General features: G+C 42.9%; 1 protein-coding gene across 1 annotated transcript in view; it reads left to right on the top strand.

Annotated features, from left to right (window-relative positions):
• Positions 1-23,753, top strand: part of cacna1c (calcium channel, voltage-dependent, L type, alpha 1C subunit) — a 1,034,505-nt gene that overhangs the window by 895,617 nt on the left and 115,135 nt on the right. Inside the window, exons 29-31 of the mRNA XM_070900503.1 lie at positions 4,418-4,453; positions 12,396-12,524; positions 22,073-22,138. Of these exons, the coding sequence (XP_070756604.1) occupies positions 4,418-4,453; positions 12,396-12,524; positions 22,073-22,138 (231 nt within the window). The remainder of the gene's footprint in view (positions 1-4,417; positions 4,454-12,395; positions 12,525-22,072; positions 22,139-23,753) is intronic.

Here is a 23,753-nt window from a genome sequence, read left to right as displayed (position 1 = left end):
TAACTTCACATTTCTCCACATTATATTCCATTTGCCATATTCTTGCCCACCCACTTAGCCTGTCTATATCCCTTTGAAGTCTCTTTGCATCCTCCTCACAACTTACATTCCCACATAGCTTTGTATCATCAGCAAACATGGATATATTATATTTGGTCCCCTCATCCAAATCATTGATATAGATTGTGAATGGCTGGGGCCCAAGCACTGATCCTTGCGGCTCCCCACTAGTTACAGCCTGCCACCTGAAAATGATCTGTTTATTCCTACTCTCTGTTTTCTGTCTGTTAACCAATCCTCAATCCATGCTAGTATATAACCCCCAACCCCACGATAGAACTACTGCAGAAATCACTGTCTGGCTAGTGGGCAAGAGCAGGAGTTCGTGCAGCTGGAGGCCACTGCCGACGACCCACGGGAATGGCCCCCTGCAGTCAGATAAATCTTGGGGATGGGAATTCCGATTGAGGGAGGAAGGAAGCAGTAATGCCAATAGTTTCATTGTGGAGCTCTCCTGTTCCTCCAGGTTCACAAAAAAACAGAAATAAATTAATAAAATCTTACCTTCTGGCCCTGAACTTGGATTCTGGCAGGTTTTGCCTGGTGGGGAAATCACCATTGCTCCCCTGCTTAGGCCTTAGGCTAAAATCGCAGATTGGCCCACCATGACATAAGCAGATCGTGATCTGCATATTTAAAAAGCACTCTGCAGTCAATCAAATCGGGGCACAGAAGCATTTTAACTGCTCTCCCCTCTTCCGCCCCACCCCAGGTTTCTGGGAGAGTTAAAAGCAAGGCCAGAGTTTCAGGGAACAGTAGGAGTCAGGTCCTGCAACAAGAGTTCCTTAGTTTGGAGGTGGAAGGAACTCCAAAGTATTGCTACAAATATCACATGCTAACCAGTAAAGGAATAACCAAATTAGCCAATGCATGATTAGAGGTGTGGTGTAGGAGAGAAGGAGTCAGATTCTTGTGGCATTTGGACCAGTTCCAGGATAGGATTGAATTGTAACGTAGACGAATGGAGCTGGGACCAAAATTCTTCCAGGGAGGTTAACTAGACTGGCAGTCGAAGGATTAAACTAATGTGACATGGAGAGTGGAAAAGTAAGAGTGAAGAGCAGATATTTGAAAGGAAAGTAAGCCTTAGATGTACAGGTAATAAGGAGGTTGAAAAGTTGAAAGAAGTTACACAACAAGATAGCAAAAAGAAATCAGGATGTGGGGGAATGCAAAGAATGTGAAGGGAATACAAACTAAAATGTATCTATTAATGCAAATGCAGGTTGAACCTCCTTATCCGGAACCCTTGGGACCTGGCCTGTTCTGGATAAGAGATTTTTCTTGATGAGGAGTGGTCATGTTAAATTGGATGGTACAGGTACTGAGCAAGGGGATATCAGGGCTGGCTGGCTTAGGGCTGGGAGTGCGACAAAGAGATCATTGTGGGGCTGGCGGGGGGGGGGGGGGTGGCAGTGGGGGTCAGGCCAGCAATTGCGAGAGTTGGCAGCGAGGAAAGATTTTAGTTTGTTCATGTCGGAATTCTGCGCATTCGCCACCCGGTGGCCGGGAACGATTCCGGGCAAGGGATGGTTCCGGATAAGGGAGTTCTGGATAAGGGAGATTCAACTTGTAATGATATGCAACACGTAGAACCATTGATTAAAACAGAAATCATAACATAATAGTAACTGAAACATGGCTGCAGCTCGGTTAGGAATGGCAATTACATAAGTGAGTATAAACATTTTCATGGGGAGTAGAGAAGGGAAGAAGGGTAGCAATATTAATTAGACACAATAACATTGCACTAAAGTGTAAGTAATTAAATGGAGAAATGGTCCAAACAGAATCCCTTTGAATCGAGTAAAGAACTGGATGTGTTATTCGGAATTTATTATAGACCACCAAACTATGCAAAGAAAATTGAGCATGAAATTTGTACACAATTAGACAGATATGTATTAACAGAATTAAAATTACAGGAGAATTTAATTATCCAAAAATAGACTGGAAGAGGGAAATGTTTGCCATGGGAAAGAGGAGTATAATTTTTGGTATGTATTCAGGACTGTTTTCTATTACATGCAGCTGCAGAATCTTTTGGAATGGAAGGAAATCAGGGTTCATGTTGCGATGAATAAAATTCAATCCACTAGATTAAGTTAGGAGGTTGGTTAAGATATGCTCCTACAACACAAAAGGAAACACTCTTGGCCTGTTTGTATGCAATGAAGTGGAACAAGTAATAACATAAAAGTAGGGGGGCATTTGGAAAGAAGTGACCAAAAAATAATTTGATCCAGTGTAAGAATAGAAAATGAAAAGAAAAATCAAGGACAAGGGTACTTCACTGAAAAAAGCAAATTAGAACAAAATAAAAAGGGACCTTGTTCCGATTGAATATAACTATCATCATCATCATCATAGGCAGTCCTTTGAAGCGAGGATGACTTGCTTCCATGCCAAAAAGGAATGAGTTGACAGGTGTTTCAATGAAGGACCTAATATTCCAGATCCCGAACTACATCTTGGAGGGTGGAAGATGCCTGCACTTGGATTTTTTTAATGTGTGGTGAGCGTTGCACACCAGCCACCACACAGGCGTGACGGAGCCAGGTCTTGGTCCAGTGGCAAGGATTACCCAAGACGACTGGAGACCAGCTCTGCTGCACGGACTGAGCGCGCACACATATCGCAGTGTGGGCTGGCCCGTGTTGCCCCTGGTCCCTCGTCTCTTCTGGGCTCCAGACTCACGCCTTTCCTGGGCCCCGGTCATTTCCTGCTACAAACTCTTGCCGCTCCTTCGCCTCTCCTGCTGTGCCTGCCCGCACTGCAATCAGCGACCTGACTTCGCAGCCATCGCCCTCCTGCAGTGGTATGCCGTCGCACGCTGCTCCCTCTGATGGCCCCGGCCTGATCAGCAGTGGCAAACATTTAAGTAATAGATTGAAGGGTACACGCCAAGCGTATTCCAGTAAAGAAGAAAGGGAGTGCATCAAAGGCGGAATTTATGGAAATTTTAAATTTAAAAGAAGAAACATTTAGCACTTACAGGATTGGTAATGGCAAAGAGAGATAATAAAGCCAAAAGTGGAGATAGACTTAACAAAAAACATAAAGAGCATACCCAAAATATGGATGATACATTCAAGATTTCATTATAAATTTGATAAATACACTTATTTTCCTACCCATATATAAAAAAAATAAATGGAGGAGGGGCAGAGTATCAAGATCCAAGTCATTCCCTGTGAATGGATGAACAATTCCCCATCAGGATAATCATCATACAAAATTAAATCAGTACCTTCACTTAGATAATACGCATTGGATTTAGAATCTATCCTAATTTTCAATTCTTAAACAATGAGCATGGTACTGACATGTTTGTTGCTGAATTAGAGTCCATATTGGTTCCGATGTGAATCTATATTGATGTATGTGAGTATATAAGTTGAAGACTTCTATGTCATTTTACAAGACTTGTAAGCATAAATGCCCAATGACGTGGCCAGTAAAGCTTTGTTGTCCCTGTATCAACATTAATACCTACCACAGAAATGTTCTACTATATCCAAGGTTGAATTAACTGCCTCAGCAGGGGAGGTGAGAGGTGATAGGCACTACAATTGGCATTATCACCCTGGGTTAGTGAAGAAAGAATCAGCCTGGGTTCCCGCTCCTGATCACTATCCAGTGACCCATGGTGGAAAAGCACGTATGTGGACATCAGGTAAGGCCAAGGTTGGGCCTGTGATGTCTCTGTGCCCAAATAGCCTGCTTACACGTGAATAATGGCCATTTGGGCAAGGTAGAAGAGGTCATTTTGGGGAATTTTCTGGAAAAGCCATTGTGAGAACTTTGCTTTAGATCATCATATAGATTGGGGATGAAATACTGCAGTGCAGCAGTGGTACCTACAGAACCATACACCAGCAAGGAGGCCTTCAGAGGATGAGAGAACATTGTTGTATAAAATTAATGAGAAAATGAATTAAAAATCTAAGATAACCAACAACATCACATTAGTTCACAGTACAGCAGACATCTCGTGCTACCTTGCAGCCTATCACCTGAAATGGATACAAAAGTTCTGAGCAGAGTTTTCAGAGCTGGCTGTCTAAGGAAACTCCACCAACGCTATTATGAAGTCCCTTTAAGTAAATACCACAAATTGAAAAATGGAAATGACCAACAAGAATAAGTCTGAACTTGAAATATCCCAAGCTCGCTGAAGGGGAAGTAAAAATCTGTTTGTTCTAGTTGAAGCGTTTCAGAAAAAAACAGCTGTGAAATGCCCTTCCTTGATGTTGTGGCTGCTTTGTAAGCATACAGACATGTGCAGAGATGTTGCGGAAATGCTGTCTCACTGCCAGTCTTATTACAGCTCATCTCTATCTGCCTTTCTTTAAAGCCAGCTGAGAATATCCCATCCACTTCCACCCCCATGGTAAGATAAATGTGCTGCAGATCTTCTTGCTCAACTACTGCATGTTTTCTATTTGTTTTTGTGCACTGTCTTTTGAAACTTTTTGAGCCTGTTTTCTCTGTCTGTTATCATGGTACTATAGTCTGTGTTAGAATACTGTGGCATGTGCACTATTTTGTCCATGTATAATTTGTGACACATTTCTTTCAGTTATTGTGTGACTATGCAACGGATTATAAGGAGCTTAATTCCCATAAAGTTTTCTGGTTACATTTCGATAAAATAGTCAATTTGCCTTGTAAGATTAAGTCCTATTTATGTTTGCAGCTAATAAAAGAGAAAATGTGCAGTGTAACATATTGTTGAAGTGTTCAGTTCTAATTTATTTGTTGTTTTGTGAGTGACGTCAGTATTATTTCCTATCTGCGAAATAACACTGGATTATAAACTGCTGCACCGAGCGTTCCACATTAGAGATATTCAAGGGATCGTCTACTGGTACAATTCATTGGGCTTACTGGTTCATACCCACCATTCCTTCCCTTAACATGTGAGCTCCTGATCTTAGTCACGCAAGTGAATTTCTAAGCAGGATAAATCCAAGAGTGGAGCATCCGAAGACCACTCTTTTGCCCCTCCCATCAGAAATTTTCAGAATTAGCAATGAATTTGGCAGAGGCAACAAGTATAAAATAAAGAGCTGCATTAAATTCATTGACCATAAGCAGTGAATGCTCAGCACTCTTACTTCTGAAAAAAGGTCACACTTTTATTACTTACCACAAGTAACTAATTATTACCAGTTGTTATGTCACAACTCCATTTTAAAATGGCAGGAAACCCCTTTTTCAAAAAGCCCCTTTCAGATATGTTACCAGAGGACAAACACAATATTGTGAATTTTTTGTTAAAGTAATGTTAAAAACACAATGGCCAAAATTTTCTGCCGTCCGTGTGAGCGGGAATGGATGCGGGTCAGGTGGGAAATTTGAAATAAGTTGGAGCAGGTCGGGACCCGCCGTCATGCTGCCGCTGTGCACCTTTCCCTCGGGCGCGTTCGCCAGTGCAGCAGTGACCCGAACGACAGAGATGGACGAGCTAATTCAGATGATTATTAGGTACTTGTCAAACCCTTAAGTGTCTTTTTAACCCTACCTTTAAAATTTCCCTGAATGACCATGGGAATCACACAGCTCGGGAACCATGTTTGTGTTCCTGAGGCGGAAGTTCAGTGGACATTGATCCAGCTCATTAATGCACAGCATGGAAAGCACAGTAAATACTCCCAGCTTATACCTTGTTACTTTCCTAAAGCAGTTGCTGTTGCTGAATGCATTGTCAGCACAGATTTAGCTTTCTAGAGGTTACAAGTCTTTTCAACAAAGTCGGATCCATTCTCATTGGTACAACCTATCACACCATTGACAGTTTGCTACTGAGCTGCCATCTATTACATAAGCATGGGTGCCGTTTATACTATCTCACCTTGATCCTCAGAATCAGAGCTCGATGAGCCTCAACACCAGCAGCACCAGGCAGACCAGTAGCACCAACAAGTACGCCACCAACCTTCTCACCAACCTGATGCTGCACAGGAAGGAGGGCATGAATGCAGGCCTGCACCGCGCCAGAGGCGATACCCCTAACACAGGGTATACAGGCAGAAAATGAGCTTCCTCAACATGATGGAGCAGCAGTGCCAAAGGACCCTCAGGCTATCACATCAGTTCATCGTAGGCATTCCAGATTGCTGGAGGAAGGCCTGCAGCCCAGAGGAGTGGGTGGCCACGCCTTACCAATGGCTGTCAAAGTCACCAACGCCCTCAACTTCTTTGCCTCAGGCTCCTTCCAGGGATCTGCAGCAGATATTTGCGGCATCACGCAGTCAGCCATGCACAGATGCATCACACAGGTCACCGATGCTCTATTTGACAAGTTGACAAGTCCGCCAATTATATCAACTTTGCTACTGAGTAAGCCAGTGTTAGTAAGCTGGCGCTTTGCTTTGCTGCTCTGGCTAGCTTCCCACGGGTGTAGGGCATCAACGATTGCACACATGTTGCCATCAGGGCACCCCATCATCACCCAAGAGTCTTTGGCAACCACAAGGGGTCCCACTCCCTTCAGGGAGTAGTAGCAAGACATTTAGAAAATCATAATACAATCAAGCAGAATCAACATAGTTTTATGAAAGGAAAATCGTGTTTGACAAACTTATTAAAGTTCCTTGAGGATGTAACAAGCAGGGTGGATAAAGGGGAACCAGTAGATGTAGCGTATTTGGATTTCCAAAAGGCATTCGATAAGGTGCCACATAAAAGATTACTAAACAAGATAAGAGCTCACAGTGTTGGGGGTAATATATTAGCATGGATAGAGGATTGGCTCACTAACAGAAAACAGAGAGTTAGGATAAATCGGTCATTTTCAGGTTGGCAAACTGTAACTAGTGCCACAGGGATCAGTGCTGGGGCCTCAACTATTTACAATCTATATTAATGACTTGGATGAAAGGACCAAATGTACTGTAGCCAAATTTGCTGACAATATAAACATACGTGGGAAAGCAAGTTGTGAGGAGGACACAAAGAGTCTGCAAAGAAATATAATAGGTTAAGTGAATGAGCAAAAATTTGGCCGATGGAGGATAATGTGGGCAAATGTGAGGTTATCCACTTTGGTAGGAAGAATAGAAAAGTAAAATATTATTTAAATGGTGAGAGACTACAGAATGCTGTGGTACTGAAGGATCTGGGTGTCCTCGTACATGAAAAACAAAAGGTTAGCATGCAGGTACAGCAATTTGGAAGGCAAATGGAATGTTGGCCTTTATTGCAAGGGGGTGGAGTACAAAAGTAGGGAAGTCTTGCTACAACTGTACAGGCTGTTGGTGAGACCACACCTAGAGTATTACTTCTTCCTCGCTGCAATGCTTCATCTCTCCTTTAACAAGCTCCCACTGGAATGGAATTAATCTACAGGACAAGCAAGAAATTGTTCATCCTCCTCACCTCCAGTCCAGATCCAAAGTTGTTCCAACCTCTGTCATTGAATTAAAGTATGCAGACGACGCTTGCGTTTGTGCACACTCGGAGGACAAACTTCAAACCATCGTTGACATCTTCATTGAAGCGTATGAGAGTCTGGGCCTTACATTAAACATTCGTAAGACAAAGATTCTCTACCAACCTGCCCCCACCACACAGTATTGCTCCCCGATTATCAAGATCCATGACGAGACCTTGAACAATGTGAACCACTTCCCACACCTTGAGCGCCTACTGTCGGCAAGGGCAGTCATCGACGACAAATTCCAACACTGCCTTCAGTGTGCCAGAGTAGCCTTCGGTCACTTGAGGAAAAGAGTGTTCGAAAATCAGTATCTCAAACCCGGCACCAAGCTCATGGTCTACAGAGCAGTAGTGATACTCGCCCTCCTATATGTTTCAGAGACATAGACTATATACAATAGGACACCCTCAAAGCCTCCTTGAAAAAATGTAACACCCCATCGATCCTTGGGAATCCTTGGCCCAAGACCACTCAAAGTGGGTGAGGAGCATCCGAGAAGCCACTGAACACCTCGAGTCTCTTCGCGGAAGGAGCGTTCGACAAATCAAGCACCCCACCCATCCGTCCTTCCAACCACCATTTGCCCCACCTGTGACAGTGATTGTAGATCCCTCATTGGGCTCATCAGTCACCTCAGAACTTATTTTCAGCAGGTCAGGCAGCATCTGTGGAGAGAAAGCAGAGTTAACATTTTGGGTCGATGACCCTTCATCAGAACTGGAGAGTGTTCGAAAAGAACAGATTCTTAACAAAACTGAAAGGGGGAGGGGAAGAAAGAACAAAAGGGAAGGTCTGCGATAGGTTGGAAGACAAGAGAGATTAGAGAGACGAAAGGGATGATGGCCCAAATTCAAATGCTAATGCCAGGAGTTAGAAAAACATTAGTCGAGATAGGGTGTGAATGGTGGGATTATGACCAACTGCTATTAGAGACAAGGAAAAAAAAAGAAAGAAACAGGCTCTGAGGGGGGTGGGGGGGAGGGGGGGCGGGGTGGGGGAGAAAGGGAGTCAGAATCATTGTGGTCTGCTGCGCCCTGTACAACTTAGTGTAGCAGCGAGGATTAGCACTGCATGAGAGCAAGGCTCTGAGTGCACAGCCTATTCAGAGGAGGAGGAGCATCAGCTGGAAGACGAAGAGGAGGAGCAGGAGGAACCTATGGTTCAGATCCCACCCAAACACATTGCTACCCGGGAGGCCAGGGATGGCCTCATCGTGGTCAGATTTACTTCACTTCATGCATTAGATCCATATAGCTGCCATATGCTGTGCCAGGCTCCCAACACCATACAGCAACACCATAAAGCAGCCCTACAATGATCAGGTCAATCCTTTCACATTGACAACCATTGCTGGAGGTAACGTTATGTCTCACCATTCACTCCAACTCAGTAAGCAACTTCCAAAGTTGCAGACACAATTGGCCATGGAATTGGAAAGTGGGGAAAATAAGAATTTTTATCTGCGATATCACATTGACAGAAACTTCACACAAACAGTTATTAAAACACCCAAGTGCATACCCTTGTGCATCTAATTGTATGTCACCTTGCTCTTAAGCGTGCTTCTACGAGGTGCTACCCCTCTGGCTTCAGCAGAGGTAGAGCCAGGCTGCTCACTTCCTTGCTGTGACTGCATAGACACTTTTGGCAGGCGTCCTATGGGTCTTGGAGCCTGTGATAGCCCCGCCAAAGTCTGTTTCTCCTGCAACTGTGCAAGGCCAGACTCGGCCATCGCGGTCCCAGGAGGCATGTTGGGCTCTGACTGAGGCAATGAGGGAGAAGTGTGAGTGCTTTGAGAGGAGCCCCACTTCCATGTCCCCTCTCACCATCATCCCTCTCATCAGCCACCCGCACTTCCCTGCTAGCAAAGAGCTGGAGCGCACCTGCTGCACAGCAATGGGGCCATGAAGACCCAAGTCTACGTTTACATCCCTCCTAGAAAGGACGTCTCTGAGTATCTGCCATCTATTCTCCATAGATAGCCATCTATTCTCCATAGATGCCATGTAATGCTGTCAGTAGCGCATTAGCTGCTCCATGCAAGTGGCCATCCTTTCCATGGAAGAGCCTACAGTCGCCATCGCCTGTGACACAGTGGTGCTCATGTTGGAGATGGACTCCTCCATTCTCTGCACATTTGCAGACATCGTGGTCACAAAACCTGTCAAAGCCTCCTGCACTTGCTCCACCTCCAGGGTCGCCCACTTTCTGGATGGCCCCCAAGGCTCAGCTTCTGCATGCAGCTGAGCATTGCTTGGAGCATCCTGCGCCCTCTGGCAAAAGGTCTCCACTGCGGTCCCTGTCTCCACCATCTGCTCTTGCTCACTTGTGACTTGTCAGACATCAGGTGGCAACACTACTCCATCTCATGGGACCCATCAAGGTGTGCATATCTGCGCTGGTGCTGGGTGCGATTATGTCTGGTGACGGTGCATCCTCAGAAGCTGGAGGCTCCTTCTGAGGAGTCGGCTTCCACTTCCTCCTGGACAGTGGTGGGGTGAGGATGCCGCTTGATGAACCTGTGGGAGAGTAAAGAGATGATTTAGAAATATCATATCAAGAATGGGTAACGATACCATTAACTACATGATGAACATTCACTGGCTGCTGACATCAGTCCCCATATGAGTGACTGCTGTATGCTATGTGGTCACCAGGTTTCTGAGATGTCCCCTCTCTCCGTCTCTCACCTCCTGCTGCTCTGAAACTCCTGAGACTTCCAGGGTGACCTCCTCTGCTGTAGTTAAGGTAGCCAATGAGGGAGGGCCACCTCTGGTCCTCTTCCTCTTATTGTGGGCTCTCTTCTCCTGCAAGGAGGCAAAGAGAAGAAGCTTGAGTGAGAGTGATGGAATGAGTGTAAGAAATGGATGGGTAACATCTTTAAAGGTTGTCTATGAATGAGTGTCGTGCCAATGCCAAACGGCTTTGTGTGTTAATTGGTACGATTGCATTAGGATGAAAGTGCATTTGAGGGGTGGTTCGTCAGATGGGGATGTGATAATGTAGATAGAGGGAGATGGATCGGTAGACGTGCAAGGTATGTTGGTGTGAGTAACGATGTGCAGGAACAGGTTTGGGAAGGCAGAATGCTAGGGATGTGATGAGAGGCACAGCAGGATGACGTTAAATGTGGCTTTGCACTCACCTTTCCTGATCTAATGAGATAATTGCAATGTTTCCGGCACTACACCCAGGTCATCCTGACAGCATCCCTGCTGTTGACCTCCTCTTCTATTTGGAGCCAGGCTCCTTTGGTCTACTGGGGATGTCTCTTCCGCACATCGGAAGAGAAGGGAATCTCCCTGCATACTCTCACTCCCTCCACAAGCGTATGTAGGGAGTCATCTGAGAACCTGGGTACAGCTCTCTACTTCTGGGCAATAATGTATGCAATTGTTTGGAACACTCTATTGGTGCAGTGCAGTGCCTGCACTATCTTAGATGAACTGTCAAAAGCAATATGGCCATGGTTCCTTTAAATATCCCAGCAGAAAATGTGTCATCAATGATGTCATCAAACCCGCACCATTTAATAGGGCCGGGTAATGTGCAGGGCTGCCTTCATATGGCCATTACAGAAGTCGATCTCAGAAGCAGAGTGAAATGAGCAGCGGGGTTGCCACCCACTACGGCGACCGCCCATACCCAACACGCCCAGGTACAGAAAATTCCGGCCAATGAGATACATTAATTCTAATCAATTGTTTTCTGGGATGGACGGAAAATTCATTGCTAATTCTTGCAGGATCAGAATTTTCCTCAGCTTTCCTCAAAATTTCTAACATTTTATATGAAATGAGAAGGATATTTGAAATTGGAAGGTTGTATTTGACAAACCTAGTAAGAGTGTTTGAGGAAGTGAGAAATAGAGTGGATGGGTAATTCAGTGGATGTGATGTACAAGGACTTTGTGAAACCTTTAACAAGATACCACACAAGAGACTATTAGAGAATATTTAAGGGATAAGGGATAGAGGGAGGGCAGCAAATTGGATTAAAACTCTTTAAAAGAGAGGAAACCGTGTAGGAGCTAAGGGAAGTTTCCCAGAATGGTTTTAAGTGCCACAGGGTTCTGTTCTGGGACTACTTCAGTTCACTATGTTCAATGATTTGCATCTAGGGGCAAAGGAAGTGGTATCTGAATTTGCAGATGATGCTAAAATAGGATGAAAGGAAGTTGCAAAGTGATATTGATAAGATGATGGATTGGGCTAAAGTGTGGCAGATGGAGTTTAATGGGGGTAGTATATTTTAGTAATATAAAGTAATAAACTTACAGGGTTATGCACAAAAAGCGGGGATGTGGGACTAAGCACGATTGCTCTTTCAAAGAGGCAGCATAGGCACATCGGGCAGAATGGCTTCCTTCTGTGCTGTAAGTTTCTATGATTCTATTATACTTGGAATGGGAGAAAGCTGGGTGATGTGGTAAAGCAATGATATACCCATTAAAATCAATGAATCAAAAACACTGGCCTCTGTGTGTGTGTGTGTGTGTGTGTGTGTGTGTGTGTGTGTGTGTGTCTGTATAGGTGTGAATATATATATGTATATACGCACATTTTCTGCTCAACCCATTCAGTAAACACTGTTGTTCTGATGTCAATTGCTGTAGCCTGCATCCATTCTGTACAGCTGCAATAATGGTACTTTCTGTTCTGGACCAAATGCTACAGAGTCGGGATGATGGCAACTGGTATCTTTGGTGGCAAACGGGTTAACAGTTCTAATTAGCTATTAGATGTGGTTTGCATTAAATTCTTAAAGCTATTTTTTTTAAATTAAAAGTCACCAGAAAGCTGTTGGGTCTGAGCTCTGGTTACAGTAATCATCAATGGTTGCTACTCTTCAATATATTTTGTGACCTGTTATTTTCTGCGAGGTATTCCAGAATTCAGATGAAAACTCGAGGATTTCCATTACCTTCTTCCGTCTATTTCGGGTGATGCGCTTGGTGAAACTGCTAAGTCGAGGTGAGGGAATCCGAACACTGCTGTGGACATTTATCAAATCATTTCAGGTGAGAAAACTTATTGAAAGTTGTAATTGTGGTTTATGGTGTCCTTCTGTTTTGCTTGCCATAGTTATAACAATTTTTCTTTTCAGTATCTCGTTACAACAGAAAGTGATTAGTTTACTTTGGTAGTCTTTTTATGGTATGCTCGTAGTAGACTGTCTATTTGAAGGAGCTTATGTTCCACAGACACAGCCTAAATAAGGCCTTTTTTAACAAGAGATCACTGGAACGTTCAGGGTTGCATTTTTAGCAGCGAAACTCAATTTTTTCAAGAACTTTATAAATCAGCATTTAAAAGGATCAGTTTCTGTGGTGCTACACCAAAGGTTTAATGGGTCATCTTAGTTATTTCATGTCTTGATTCTAAAATAATGTTTGTGGCAGGTCAATAATTTTTTTTAAGAGTAACAAATAACATCTTTAATCCAATCTGTTTGGATAAACATGGGACATCAAATCACTGAAGTGTTAATGGTTTCAGTTGTGAAGCAATGTTCATTTAAGTCACATTGTTAAGTGTTGATATTTTCATTGTTGAAGTTTTCATGAAGTTGGAGTCAGTGAAGTTTTTAAATCCTGCATAATTTGCTAACACACAGATATTCTCCTTTAAAGATTGGTTAAATTTGATTGAAAGAAAATCTCAAATCATTTAAGTATTGTTGTCTGAAGCAAAGATGTGCAGTTTTAAAGTCGCAGGACTGTTCATCAGACTTAACATCCATTGACTTTAGCTGCATCAATAAATTTGCAAACATTTATCCAACTAAAGCATTTGATCTGTTCCACTATACATAATTTTATAAGGCAAAAAAAATTCATTTGGTCTGCAATCTCACTTGAGACTGGTGGAAGAAATAACTTTGTGTTACGCAGCAGGACATAAGAACATAAGAATTAGGAGCAGGAGTAGGCCATATGCCCCATCAAGCTTACTCTGCCATTCAGTAAGATCTTGTACATCAACTCCACTTTCCCGCCCTATCCCCATATCCTTTGATTCTTTTAGTGCCCAAAAATCTATCAATCTCAGTCTTGAATATACTTATCGACTGAGCATCCACAGCCCTCTGGGGTAGAGAATTCCAAAGATTCACAACCCTCTGAGTGAAGAAACTTCTCATAATCTCAATCATAAATGACTGACCCCTTATCCTGAGACTATGACCCCTAGTTCTACACTCTCCAGCCAAGGGAAACAGCCTCTACTCTGTCAAGCTCTTTAAAAATGTTATACTTTTCAGTGAGATTACCTCTCATTCTTCTAAACTCCAGAGAATATAGGACCTCAGAGGACAGCCTTTTCATCCCACGAACCAATTTAGTGAACCTTCATTGTACCCCCTCTAATGCAAGTATATCCTTCCTTGATACGAAGACCAAAACTGTACACAGTACTGCCGATATGGTTTCACCAAAGCCCTATATAATTGCAGCAAGGCTTCCTTACTCTTAAACTCCAACCCCTTGCAATAAAGGCTACCATACCTTGCCTTCCTAATTGCTTGCTGTACCTGCATGTTAACTTTGTGATTTGTGTACAAGGCCCCCAAATCCCTCGGAATACCAACATTTACTAATCTCTCATCTTTTAAAAAATATTCTGCTTTTCCATTCTTCCTACCAAAGTGAATAACCTCGTATTTCCCCATATTGTACTGCCACCATTGTGTCCAATCACTTAAACAGTCTATATCCGTTTGCAGCCTCTTTGTGTCCTCCTCACAGCTTACTTTCCACCTAGCTTTGTATCATCAGCAAACTTAGATATATCACACTCAATCTCCTCATCTAAGTCATTGGCTGGAATTTTGCCTACATCGGTGGGTCCGTTGCGGGAGATGTCCTGTCGGGTAACGACCCCGCTGCTGGCTCATTCCCGCTATTGAAAATGAACTTATCTTAATGGGGCCTATTAAGCCTGCCCAGCGCGTTACCCGGCCCAATTAGATGGAGTGGGTCTGGTGATGTCATTCATGACATGTTTTCAGCTGTGATATTAAAAGGGACCATGGCCACATTAGATTTGAAGTTTAATCTAACCTATTGCTGCCAATGCACTACAGCATTGGACTGCTGCCAGTGCACTACAGCATTGGAGTACTGCAAACACTGACAATGACGGCACAGAGGCAGAGGGCTGCACCCACGTTCTCCCATGACTCCTCTCCATATGCTTATGGAGGGAGTCAGAGCAGGCAGGGATGTCCTCTTCCCTTATGATGGGCCGAAGAGAACTCCCCAGGAGACCAAAACAGCCTGGTTATGGATTACAGAGGAGGTTATGAGCAGAGATGTGCTCAGGAGGACCTGGGTGCAGTGCTGTAAACGTTTCAATGATCTCAGTAGATCACAAAACATTAGTACAAAGCCACACTCAACCTCATCCTGTTGTGCCTCTCATCACGCTGCCTTCCCTACCCTACTCCTGCACATCCTTACTTACACCAACATACCTTGCACTTCCACCCATCCCTCTCTATCTACATTACCACATTCTTACCTCACTGACCACCCCTCACACTCGCCCTCATCCTAGTGCAATCATACCAACTAAGAACACACAAGGGTTAGCCACTTGGGTGTTTTATCCAATGTTTATGTAAAGTTTCTGTTAATGTAGTGTCAAACATAAAAATCTTTATTTTCAACACTTTCCTGTCTCGGACAGATTTGTGTGCACCTCTGGAAGTGGCTTAGTGAGTTACAGTGAATTGTGATGAGTGTGAAATGAATGGCTTGGTCATTGTAGGGATGCTTTATGATGTTGGTGTGGGATACCAACCTGACACATCATGTGGCAGCCATATGGATGTACAACATAAAGTTAAATAAATCTGGCCACGGTGAGGCCATCCCTGGCCTCCCGGGTAGCAATGTGCTCGGATGCTGATGTCCTCTATCCTGTGCAGCATCAGGTGATTGCGGAGAAGGTTGGTGTTGACTCTGGATCAGTTCCTATCGAGTGGAGGGTAGCCAATGTAACCCCACTTTTTAAAAAAGGAGGGAGAGAGAAACCAGGGAATTATAGACAGGTCAGCCTGACATCGGTAGTGGGTAAAATGATGGAATCAATTATTAAGGATGTCATAGCAGCGCATTTGGAAAGAGATGACATGATAGGTCCAAGTCAGCATGGATTTGTGAAAGGGAAGTCATGCTTGATAAATCTTCTGGAATTTTTTGAGGATGTTTCCAGTAGATTGGACAAGGGAGAACCAGTTGATGTGGTATATTTGGACTTTCAGAAGGCTTTCGACAAGGTCCCACACAAGAGATTAATGTGCAAAGTTAAAGCACATGGGATTGGGGGTAGTGTGCTGACATGGATTGAGAACTGGTTGTCAGACAGGAAGCAAAGAGTAGGAGTAAATGGGGACTCTTCAGAATGGCAGGCAGTGACTAGTGGGGTACTGCAAGGTTCTGTGCTGGGGCCCCAGCTGTTTACACTGTACATTAATGATTTAGACGAGTGGATTAAATGTAGTATCTCCAAATTTGCGGATGACACTAAGTTGGGTGGCAGTGTGAGCTGCGAGGAGGATGCTATGAGGCTGCAGAGCAACTTGGATAGGTTAGGTGAGTGGGCAAATGCATGGCAGATGAAGTATAATGTGGATAAATGTGAGGTTATCCACTTTGGTGGTAAAAACAGAGAGACAGACTATTATCTGAATGGTGACAGATTAGGAAAAGGGGAGGTGCAACGAGACCTGGGTGTCATGGTACATCAGTCATTGAAGGTTGGCATGCAGGTACAGCAGGCGGTTAAGAAAGCAAATGGCATGTTGGCCTTCATAGCGAGGGGATTTGAGTACAGGGGCAGGGAGGTGTTGCTACAGTTGTACAGGGCCTAGGTGAGGCCACACCTGGAGTATTGTGTACAGTTTTGGTCTCCTAACCTGAGGAAGGACATTCTTGCTATTGAGGGAGTGCAGCGAAGGTTCACCAGACTGATTCCCGGGATGGCGGGACTGACCTATCAAGAAAGACTGGATGAACTGGGCTTGTATTCACTGGAGTTCAGAAGAATGAGAGGGGACCTCATAGAAACGTTTAAAATTCTGATGGGTTTAGACAGGTTAGATGCAGGAAGAATGTTCACAATGTTGGGGAAGTCCAGAACCAAGGGTCACAGTCTAAGGATAAGGGGTAAGCCATTTAGGACCGAGATGAGGAGAAACTTCTTCACCCAGAGAGTGGTGAACCTGTGGAATTCTCTATCCCAGAAAGTTGTTGAGGCCAATTCACTAAATATATTCAAAAAGGAGTTCGATGAAGTCCTTACTACTAGGGGAATCAAGGGGTATGGCGAGAAAGCAGGAATGGGGTACTGAGGTTGCATGTTCAGCCATGAACTCATTGAATGGCGGTGCAGGCTAGAAGGGCCGAATGGCCTACTCCTGCACCTATTTTCTATGTTTCTATGTGTTGTTGGTGGTGCTGTTTGTGTTCTGGCTCATCATGGTCTGATTCTGAGGACCAAGGTGAGACAGTATAAACGGCACCCATGTTGATGGAATAGATGGCAGATGAAGTACATATGTCAGAAACATTCTGTTAATGGTGAGAAAGTTTTTCCAATGAGGTGACACTGGATGGAGACTTTGCTGGAAACACTTGCAGCCTGCAGAATATGTGCTGCAAATGGACTGAGCAACAGTTTTCTGCTTGAGAAAAGTGATCATCTGTCAGGTGGGATCTTTTACTGTACATTTGATGCTGTCAAGTAATCAGCTGGAGCAATGGCCACGGAACCCCCGCCTCAAGTTGACAGAAGTTGTTCCCAAGCTACATGAATCCTGTGGCCATGCAGGGAAATTTAAAAAGTAAGTGAAAAAAGGCTCTTAGGTGCCTGTAAACTAACTGACAATGATTTCAATTGGTTCCCAACCCGCTGTTAAAAATAATAATTTTCCCACCCCGACCCACCACTGCTCAGGCCTGGAAAATGATGGACAGTTGTTATAGACTGTAAATGACTGAGGCCCAAGCACTGATCCTTGCGGCACTCCACTAGTTACAGCCTGCCATCCTGAAAATGACCCGCTTATTTGTACTCTCTGTTTTATGTCCATCCATGCTAATGTATTACTCCAATCCCATGTGCCCAAATCTTGTGTAACAACCTCTTATGTGGCACCTTATCAAAAGCCTTCTGAAAATCCAAATATGCTACATGCACTGGTTCCCCATTATCTACCCTACTCGTTACATTTGCAAAAAATGCTAATAGATTTGTCAAACATGAATTCCGTTTCATTATACCCTGTTGACTCTGCCTAATCATATTGTGATTTTCCAAGTATCCTGTTACCATATCTTTAACAATCGCTTCTAGCATTTTCGCTAGAACATAAGAACATAAGAATATAAGAAATAGGAGCAGGAGTAGGCCATCATTTAATACGATCATGGCTGATCCGATCATGGACTCAGGTCCACTTCCCTGCCTGCTCCCCATAACCCCTTAATCCCTTATCGGTTAAGAAACTGTCTATTTTTGTCTTAAATTTATTCAATGTCCCGGCTTCCACAGCTCTCTGAGGCAGCAAATTCCACAGATTACAACCCTTTGAGAGAAGAAATTCCTCCTTATCTCAGTTTTAAATGGGCGGCCCCTTATTCTAAGATTATGCCCCCTAGTTCGAGTCTCCCCTATCAGTGGAAACATCCTCTCTGCATCCACCTTGTCAAGCCTCCTCATAATCTTATATGTTTCGATAAGATCATTTCTCATTCTTCTGAATTCCAATGAGTAGAGGCCCAACCTCCTCAACCTTTCCTCATAAGTCAACCCCCTCATCTCCGGAATTAACCTCGTGAACCTTCTCTGAACTGCCTCCAAAGCACGTATATCCTTTTGTAAATATGGAAACCGAAACAGTACACAGTATTCCAGGTGTGGCCTCACCAATACCCCCTATAACTGTAGCAAGACTTCCCTGCTTTTATATTCCATCCCCTTTGCAATAAAGGCCAAGATTCCATTGGACTTCCTGATCACTTGCTGTACCTGCATACTATCCTTTTGTGTTTCATGCACAAGTATCCCCAGGTCCCGCTGTACTGCAGCACTTTGCAATTTTTCTCCATTTAAATAATAACTTGCTCTTTGATTTTTTTCTGCCAAAGTGCATGACTTCACACTTTCCACTCCATCTGCCAAATTTTTGCTCACTCACTTAGCCTGTCTATGTCCTTTTGCAGATTTTTTTGTGTCCACCTCACACATTGCTTTTCCTCTCATCTTTGTATCGTCAGCAAACTTGGCTACTTTACACTCGATCCTTTCTTCCAAGTCGTTAATATAGATTATAAATAGTTGGGGTCCCAGCACTGATCCCTGTGGCACCTCACTAGTTACTGATTGCCAACCTGAAAATGAACCATTTATCTCGACTCTCTGTTTTCTGTTAGTTAGCCAGCTACTACTGAGTCAGGCTAACTGGTCTATAGTTCTCTGTCTTCTCTCTCCCTCCTTTCTTGAACAGTGGGGTTATATTTGCTACCTTCCAATGCACGAGGACCATTCTAGAATCTAGAGAATTCTTGAAGATCACAACCAATGTATCCATTATCTCTGCAGCCACATCTTTTTAAAGCCAAGGGTGTTGGCCATCAGATCCAGGTGATTTGTTGGCTTTTATCCCAATATTTTCTCTAGTACTTTTGCTTTACTAATATTAATTTAAGTTCCTTACTCTCATTAAACCCTTGGTTCCCCACAATTTCTGATATGTTTAGTGTGTCTTCTACTGTGAAGACATACTTGTAAAACCTCTTACAATCTGTTTTTATATTTCTTGCTAGTTTACTCTCTCATTCTATTTTCTCCCTCTTTATCAATTTCTTTGTCATCCTTTGCTGATTGTTAAAACCCTTCCAATCCTCAGACTTACTACTCTTTATGGCAACATTTTAAGCTTCTTGTTTTAATCTAATACCATGCTTAATTTCTCTAGTTAGCCATGGTTGTACCACTTTTCCAGTGGAATTTTTATTGCTCAAAAGGAATGTGTTGAGAATTATGAGTCATTTCTTTAAAAATTTGCTATTGCTTATCTACCATCATATCTTTTAATCTAATTTCCCAATCAATCTCCGTAATTGGCTTTATTTAAATTTAAGTCCCTAGTTTCGGACTTAACCACATCACTCTCAAACTTAATATAAAATTCTATCATATTCTGATCACTCTTCCTCAGAGGATCCTTCACTATAAGATTACTAATTAAGCCTGTCTCATTACAAAATACTAGATCTAAAATACCCTCTTCCCTAGTTGGTTCATCAACATATTCTAGAAAATGGCCTCAAATGCATTTCATGAACTCATCCTCCAAGCTACTTCTGCCAAATTAGTTTGGAGATTAAGGTCCCCCACGATTACTGCATCAACCTTGTTACATGCTCCTCTAATTTTCTGATTTATACTCTGTCCAACACTATGATTACTGTAAGGGGGCCCAAAACTACTCCCACCAGAGTTTTCTGCCCTCGTTAAAACTACACCCATACCAATTGTAGATCCTGATTTTCTGGATTAAGATCCTTTCTCCCTACTGCCTTTATTTCTTCCTTTATTATCAGGGCTACCCCACCTCCTGTTCCATTTCGCCTATCTTTTCTAAAAGTCAAGTACCCTGGAATATTTAGTTCCCAACCTTGGTCATCCTGCAACCACGACTCAGTAATGGCTATTAAATCAAACACAATATGCTTGATTTTACCCAAATCGCTACTCTGCTCTACAGCCTTGACTTTTCTCTTCAGACTTATAAATTTACCCTTATCTGATCCCTCCCTTCCCCTTATTAGTTTAAAGCCCAATCTACTGCCTTTCTAAGACAGTGGAGATCACTACCTAAAGCTTGCAATATCTGATTGGCGTTACTGTAACACTGGTTGCAGTTCATTTAAATAGAAGAGCTGCCACAGGTGTTAAAATAACACTGATCAGAAAATCAGTCTCATGTATAGTATTATATGTACCAACTTAGTATTTTCCCTTTTATTAAGTTAATTTTGTAACCCCATGCTCTAGTATCTAGTCCCACTCAAAAGGGGTTTGGGCGGAGAAAGGGATACTGTTGTGCTGATACCCCAGTCTGCATTCTTTTAAACAATGCTCCGTACTCGAATCACGTGAGTGTTAAATTTACCTCATAATAAGTTTTTCAATTCTAATGATTGTGATGAAATGTGGTAAACTTTAAATATAAAAAATAACTAGAAGAAAAACTACATTGATAGTCACCTAACGATTCAACAGGTTTGAGCATTTTGTTGAAAAAAAAATTATTATAATTACTAATGAGGAAATTTCAATGAATAGGATTAACTCACAAAAGGCAGTGGCCCAGATTTCGAGGCTCTCAGCGCGTTCCATTATTAAAGATTAAATAGGATAGCAAGTTCCGGCGACTGCACATGCACAGTTAAATGTGGAAATCAGGAAGTTGCTGTCCAAGTTGCCATGCTCCTACAGATGCTGCGCTATACCTGTATCTTGCCGAGAGACTTGGCATTGAAATACATGGAACAGCATGACGTTGCTGTACTTATGTGATAAATACAGACTAAACCCATCAGAAAAAGTTAGAGCTTGTACATTCCACATTTTTAAAGTGCTGGTAAGTCTTAATTACTGCCAGACAACTTCTCTGGCACTGAAAATAAACTTTTAAAAGTGTGGAGTCTCATTCCTACAGATTTTAATTATTGTTAGAAATTAAAAAAATAAAAAAATTACATTTTTTTTTAACTTTTTCTTTGTCTCTTTTATCTCTCTTCCTCTTAATCCCATCTTCTTTTCACTCTCTTTATTTTGTTTTATGTGCATGATTTGGCATTGTTTTAAATAGTTTTAACTTATACTTCCTGGTACAGACTCTGTGCTGCTCAGTAACAGTTTTTCAATCTGATTGGTTAAGGAGGTACACAGTTGATTGACTTGTTCACACAGGCACAAGATCCCCTGTACAGGGCGCAGTGCTGAAATTTCTAATCACAGAAATTTCCAGTGTGAAACCTATAGAAAGTCTGTGAGCAAGTGTAATTGTAATGAATGGCTAGTGCTGTTCATTCACCACTGACTGCAAAATCTGGTCCAATTATTGTAATTAGCAAGCTTTTTACAACAGTTGATGGGCACCCTATTTTGGTCTTTAAAGAATGGATGAGTTCTTATGAGTAAATGATCAAAGTACTGTTAAGTTATCAATAATACAATTCTTCACAATAGTTTTGTGATCCAACCCTCTCTCTAATCATCACCACACCAAGCGTTCACCTAACCCCCTCCCCCTGCCCCCACCTGGATTTTAGGGCCCACAAAAAATAGGCAGAGACCCGTAGAAATGGGTCTTATCTCATATTTCTTCACCACCCATCCACCAAGATAGCAGCAACTTTATATCACCAGAAGACAGAAATTTCTAGCCTCTATATTCAGCACCATTCATCAGGTATTACTCTTCCCAGTAGTAGAGGCATTAGAACCAGCTGTTAAATAAGGTAGGTTAATGGTATTTTCCCTTTTATTGCAGGCACTGCCATATGTTGCTCTTCTGATAGTTATGCTATTCTTCATCTATGCTGTAATTGGAATGCAAGTAAGTGGCCATGTACCATAATACAGCACCAAGCCTGTTCAGTATCAATCTATATATTGTATAGAAACATGTGATAAGCACACAGCAAGGAAATCATAATGTGCTGACTGGCTGAAGTCTTTATTGTGGTTAATGTTTTGTATATATGATATTAAATATTTGATGTTTCATCTAATATATTTATATACAATATAGTATATAGTTAAATTGTATGGAATTAGTAAATAGTAGATAGCCCGAGCAAGCTCGCACAACTCTTGCTAGTAGATGCAAGAAGATGTATCTCCCTTTCTGCGGTAAAGTGCAGCCCCCCACAACAGACTTGTGATTGAATTACATGTGCCCGACAGGTTGCACCTCAACAGGGCCGGGACCAATATCCTTGCGCGGGGGGGTGGGGGGAGGGGTTTAAACTAGCTTGGCAGGGGGATGGGAACCTGAGGGCAAAGGAAACAAAGGCTAGAAAATAGACAAGGGAGTTTGGCAGTGCTAAATGGTATATTTTTCAATGCAAGGAGTCTGGGGAACAAAGCAGATGAGTTGAGGGCATGTTAGGCCCATGGGAATATGATATTATCGCTTTTACTGAGACATGGCTGAAAGAAGGGCAGGAATGGCAGCTCAACGTTCCTGGTTAGAGTTTTCAGATGAGATAGAGAGGGGGATAAGAAAGAAGGGGGTGTCACAATATTGATTAAAGAAACAATTAAAGCTATGAGGAGGGATGATATGTTAGAAGGATCATCAATCAAGGCCATGTGGTTTGAACTGAAGAACAAAAAAGGGGCGATCACACTGCAGGGGGTGTATTATAGACCCCCAAACAGTCAGAGGGAGATAGAAGAACAAATATGTAGGCAAATTTCTGAGAGTGCAAAAACTATAGGGCAGTAGTTGTAGGGGATTTCAACTACCCTAATATTAACATAGAAAAATAGAAACATAGAAAATAGGTGCAGGAGTAGGCCATTCGGTCCTTCGAGCCTGCACCGCAATTCAATAGATCATGGCTGATCATTCCCTCAGTACCCCTTTCCTGCTTTCTCGCCATACCCCTTGATCGCTTAGCCGTAAGGGCCATATCTAACTCCCTCTTGAATATATCCAATGAACTGGCATCAACAACTCTGCGGCAGGGAATTTCACAGGTTAACAACTCTCTGAGTGAAGAAGCTCCTCCTCATCTCAGTCCTAAACGGCCTACCCCGTATCCTTAGACTATGCCCCCTGGTTCTGGACTTTCCCCAACATCGGGAACATTCTTCCCGCATCTAACCTGTCCAGTCCCATCAGAATCTTATACGTTTCTATGAGATCCCCTCTCATCCTTCCAAACTCCAGTGAATAAAGGCCCAGTTGATCCAGTCTCTCCTCATATGTCAGTCCAGCCATCCCTGGAATCAGTCTGGTGAACCTTCGCTGCACTCCCTCAATAACAAGAACGTCCTTCCTCAGATTAGGAGACCAAAACTGAAAACAATATTCCAGATGAGGCCTCACCAAGGCCCTGTACAACTGCAGTAAGACCTCCCTGCTCCTATACTCAAATCCCCTAGCTATGAAGGCCAACATACCTTTTACCTTCACCGCCTGCTGTACCTTCATTACAAATTTC

The sequence above is a fragment of the Pristiophorus japonicus genome, chromosome 15 (assembly GCF_044704955.1).
Source record: "Pristiophorus japonicus isolate sPriJap1 chromosome 15, sPriJap1.hap1, whole genome shotgun sequence".
In the NCBI taxonomy this organism is placed as follows: Eukaryota; Metazoa; Chordata; class Chondrichthyes; family Pristiophoridae; genus Pristiophorus; species Pristiophorus japonicus.
The sequence above is the reverse complement of the archived record's forward strand: the minus strand, read 5'-3'. Positions and strand labels throughout refer to the sequence as shown.